At 19.3% G+C, this 5,746-nt stretch overlaps 2 protein-coding genes across 2 annotated transcripts; one reads left to right on the plus strand and one right to left on the minus strand.

The window, feature by feature from the left end:
* Positions 1-534: 534 nt before the first annotated feature.
* Positions 535-3,589, plus strand: PRSY57_0706200 (cytoskeleton associated protein, putative; the record flags this gene model as incomplete). The annotated part of the gene is made up of 3 exons (XM_012906723.2): positions 535-2,983; positions 3,180-3,382; positions 3,491-3,589. 3 exons carry the CDS (start codon positions 535-537, stop codon positions 3,587-3,589), a joined length of 2,751 nt encoding a protein of 916 aa, XP_012762177.2.
* A 1,259-nt stretch (positions 3,590-4,848) lies between these two features.
* PRSY57_0706300 (DNA-directed RNA polymerase 2 8.2 kDa polypeptide, putative) lies at positions 4,849-5,058 on the minus strand (the record flags this gene model as incomplete). The annotated part of the gene is made up of 1 exon (XM_012906724.1): positions 4,849-5,058. One exon carries the CDS (start codon positions 5,056-5,058, stop codon positions 4,849-4,851), a length of 210 nt encoding a protein of 69 aa, XP_012762178.1.
* Positions 5,059-5,746: the final 688 nt, after the last annotated feature.

Raw genomic sequence — 5,746 nt, forward strand, 5'->3', positions numbered from 1 at the left:
TTTATATTCACAAAGCGAATACAACATGAGGTCACTTCCTGCTGGTATAATGAGTATTTTTTTTTTTTTTTTTTTTTTTATAGAATAATATAATAATATATATGTGCGCGTATGTACATAAAATTAATATACAAAATATATTTTATATACAAAATATATAAAATGTTTACAAAAAATATATTAAAATTATAAATCTTTTTATTTTTTTGCGGCATATATGAAATATTTTATATTTCCTTGAGCATTATATATTTATAAAATATGTGCGAAGGTGAAAAGAAAAGAGTGCTTATTTTGTGGAACTATAGAAAGAAAAAAGGAAAAAAATTAAATAAATAAAATATAAAAAAAAAAAAAAAAAAAGGAGATATATACATATAAATATATATAAATATATAAATATAAATATATATATATATATATATATATATATATATTTTGCTAGGTGGGGGTTATCATATTTTTATATGTATATACGCCCATGTATATATCAGGACTAGCTTTATATAGTACATCATTATCACACATGTAACTATGGAAAATATCTTCTGTAATGAAAAAGAATTTCATGTAGGGGATCGAATCTTCACCTGCAATTTTAATGCCCATAATAACAAAGAAAATGAACAAGATAGTGACCATTTTATGAATGAAAAGAATAAAAAAAATAATGAATGTACAATTGAAAATTCAGAAAAACTATACGATTCAGATGAAGAAGTGGTTGATAAAAACTTGAAAATCTATTTATTTAATGAAGATATAGAAATAAAAATTGGAACGATTAGATATATTGGAACGTTGAAAAATCATCCTTCTGAAAATAAAATATTTTATGGTATTGAATGGGACAATGAAATTAGTGGGAAAAATTTGGGGAAATTTAAAGAAGACATTTATTTTTATCCTATTCAATATCTTAAAAGGGAATACACAAAGATGTATTATATGAAAATAAAGGGGGGATTGATGAAAAATGGAAAAATGGAAAATAATATAAATGACAACATCGAATGTGATGATAACACCAAAAGTGATGATAAAATCAAACGTGATGATAAAATCAAACGTGATGATAAAATCAAAAATGATGATAAAATCAAAAATGATGATAAAATCAAAAATGATGATAACATCATATGTGATGATAACATCATATGTGATGATAACATCATATGTGATGATAACATCATATGTAATGATAACATCATATGTGATATTAACCCTTTTAATAACTTTCATCACATACATAATGATGAAAAAACAAAACATATTTTTGAAGAATTCTTAAATGCTAATCTAAATATTAAACCTTGCTCCTTCTTAACATTCGAAAAAATACACGTTGGTATTACCTTTATACAAGCTCTACATTTCCGTTATAATTATTTTCCAGATTTAGATTTATCCATCGAAGATTATCAAACTAAGAAAATAAAAAAAGTAATTTTTTCAGGAGAAATGAAAGTTCGAAATTATTTCAAAAATTTTTATGCTTTAAAAAATATAACATTAAATAAATGTTTAATATATACCAGCGGTATTACCAATAATATTATTTTTAATAATTTACAGAGTTTATCTCTATGTGGAAATCTTCTTAGTAACTGGTTAGAGATTTTTAAAATTATAAAACTAGCTAATAAATTATCTTACCTGAACGTGTCAGATAATAAATTATCTCCCATCTCTTTGCATTGTGTTCTTTTAAAAAATTTAGAATGTGGATGTAATGAAATAAAAAATAAATGTGATACGAACATTACACATGATAACCATACAAATAAATATGATTATATTAATAATAATGGAAAGGAACATTGTACAATATCAGAATTAATTCATTTTGAACAAATAAAAGAATTATGTATTGATAACACTCTTATTAGTTGGGATGATGTTTTAATTTTATCTTTCATTTTTCCAAATGTTGAAATATTAAGTTTGAAAAAAAATTATATAAACAATATTAATATAAAAAATTTAAAGCTTTCAAAAAATTCAATTATATACAAATACTTAACAAACACAACCTATAGGAATTTTTATGGACTAGATAATATAATAAATGACAACGCATGTTATAGCCTAACTAATATAAATGACAATAATGATGACAATAATGATGACAATAATGATGACAATAATGATGACAAAAATGAAGATAATAATAATAATAATATATGGTCTTTTAAAGAACAAAATATACATAATATACCAAATTGCAATTCAAATGTTTTTATTCATAATGGAAATAAACATGAATGTGTAAATTATACACATAATAATGATCATAATTATCTTAATTCTCAACCACGTGATGACTGTTCATGTAAAAATATGAACAAGTCAGGTGAAAGTGAGATTGCAAAAAATGAGATATTATTTCCTTATAAGTTTGTAATATTTTCTAAATTACGAAAAATAGTACTTAATGATAATTATTTGTATGATTATGAAGATTTATTTAATTTTGTTTATCACATAAATTCTATACAATCTATATTTTTAAATAATAATAAATTCAGTGATAACCAAAATTTAATAGATATCGTATATAATATATGTATGGAAGATTTGAAGTACAAAATGAGTGAACAGATGGAAACTCTTGACAAATTTGAAATAATAAATCAGAAATTTAATCATTTAAAAGAATTTTTATTTGATAATAATGAAGTAAAAAATTATGAAACCTTGAGAGATTTATTTTATATATTTTATGATATTGAAATATTGAAAATACAAAATAAGCAAAAGCATATGAAAGAAAGAAAAAATCTCCGATATATATTTATATCCATAATGCCTAAGCTTAAAATATTAAATCATAGTTCAATAAATAAAAACGAGAGAATAAATTCCGAGAGGTTTTTTATATCTTTATATCAGAAGGATAATGTTACAAAGGTGTTTAATCAAGAGGTCTTAAATAAGAGGCACAGTACGAGGTTGGAGAAGATACACTATGAGGCTACCAAGGGTAAAAAGAAAAAAAATAAATACAAAACGAAAAATCAAACAAAATCAAACAAAATCAAACAAAATCAAATAAAATAAAATAAAATAAAATAAGAAAAGAAAATATGTAATCTTCAGAATTAGGGCAACCATAAGATATAATTTATTATGATATGTGTTTATATATATATGTATATTTTTTTTTTTTTTTTTTTTAGATCACGAACATGTGGAAAAAGCCAAATGTATAAAAACAAACCTTATCAACATAACAATCATTCCAGAATTTTTAAACTCAGAAAAATTTGACATTGTTAAGAAAAAGGTTAGTAAATATATGTACGTAAAAGATTTGAAATATTTATGTTCAAGATTATATTCCATACCTTTGCCAAAAATGCGATTATTTTACACCGATGAGGTAAACGTTTAAATAATAAGTTAATGTTTTATATAAATATGTTTTCTTTACTCTTTATATAATCTACACTTGTCTTAAATGTCCTTTTTATTTTATTTTTTTCTATAGAATAATCCTCTTTGCTTAGAAATTCTAGATACCAATGCAACTTTGTACACATACGGAATTGACAACAATTCAAAAATAAAAATAAAAATGGAAGAATAAAAATAAGTAATTACTAATATATGAATTAATAATTAAAAAAGAACTAAGGAAATTTTTTTTTCTTTCTTTTATTTAATATTTAAAAACACGTTATACTTTTCGTATAAAAAAAAAAAAAAAATATATATATATATTATATATATACAAGAAATATGCATATATACATACAAATTATTATTTTATTTTATTTGGTATGTGTATGATTTAGGTAAAACATAATGATATATTCTAATTAAACCTTTTTACTTTTATTATTTTTTTTAATATATTACCTTCGTGCTTTTTTTTAATTTTTTTTTTGAATTTTTTTCTTTTTTTTTTTTCTATTTTTTTTTAATATAAAGTTATATAAAAATTAAAGAAACGAAAATATATGAAAAAATAAATTAGTTATAATAAATAATCAAATGAAAATTATGTCTTCAACATTATTTTTTAATTTAAAAATGGCTGATGAAATATTATTATGATTTGGTAGATATATATATATATATATATAAAGACACACTTGCTTATTTAATTATATAATTTTTACATATATATTTTTTTTTTTTTTTACCAATTTATAGATTTTATACATTGATATTACTTATGGCTTTATTAATATGTAGTGTTATTATATATATATATATATATATATATATATATACATATATATATTTTTTTTTTTAAGTTAATTATAGCTACCATAAAATCCACATAAGAAATGCGGAACAAGAGAAAAGGGAAAAAATTTATTTTCATGTGTCAAAGAAAAAAAGGTAGATATAATCAATTGAATAAGATATAAAAGATGAGAGTATGATTTTTAAACTCAGTATTTATATAATTTAAAAAAAATATATATTTTATAAACAAATTAATTTATTATACAATAATAATGGGATGCTTTATCCCTTTATAAGTTTGTGATATAATAAAAAAATATATAGAAATTTTTTCATAAACAAGTTAATTATATTAATATATATATATATATATATATATATATATACATATTGTATAAGACAATTTAAAAAAAAAAAAAAAAAAAATTCGCTTTATATATATATATTTATATTATGATATATCCTCTTCATTTTGTGTTTAATAAAATTTATAAGCTTTGTCCACTGAATATATAATAATATTTATATTGTTAAATGTAAAATTTATATTGTTGTGGGATGACATATTTATTAATTAATTTCATTTTAATATTAATAATATTATCATGGACATTTTACATATACATAAATATATTTTATATAATAATGGTGTTACAGTTTTCTTTCGTATATATTATAACATAATAATTTATCCATCATATCAGCATGTGTTAATATCATTCGTCGGCAACAATATCTGTATAAATTTAATTCATTCAAAGCATCACATTTTGATAAACCTTCTTCGAGTTTCTTCTCATAAACACTCCATAGGTTTCCTATTAATTTACCACAAGTAAAACAACGTACAGGTATTATCATCTTTATGTAAAGTCTTCAACAAAAAAATTAAAAAAATAAGGAAATAAGTATATAGAAAAAATTATATATATATATATATATATATATATATATATATGTATGTATATACAATTATATATTAATTTTAAATATAATATATCATGATATTAATATAATTTTTATATTTTTATAAGTTTATATGTTTATATGTTTATATTTTTAATTTTTTTTTTTTGAGCCCTCTTTCAAAGGATATAAAAATCTATTAGTAAACATTATTCATTGTTTAAAACATATTCTTATAATTTGCTTTCACATATATATATATATATATATTAATATAACAAAAAAAATGTAAAATATTTAATTATACAAATGAAAATATAGATATTATATATTATAAATATTATATATATATTATATATATTATATTTATTTATTTATTTATAAATCGGGTGATTCCCATTCATATCTATTTTTTTTATAGAGAAATAAAAAAAAAAAAAAAAAAAAAAAAAAAAAACATCCATATATTATAAGAAATAGAATATTTATGACATAAAATCTTCAATGATGCAATTTTATAAATAAGTATATTTTAAATTGTCATGATTTAAAAAAAAAAAAAAAAAAAAAAAAAAATATATATAAAATATAAATAAAAAAAAAAAAAAAAAAAATAAATTTTAATTATATTTTTTTTTTTTTT

This window comes from Plasmodium reichenowi, chromosome 7 (assembly GCF_001601855.1).
Source record: "Plasmodium reichenowi strain SY57 chromosome 7, whole genome shotgun sequence".
Lineage (NCBI taxonomy): Eukaryota > Apicomplexa > Aconoidasida > Haemosporida > Plasmodiidae > Plasmodium > Plasmodium reichenowi.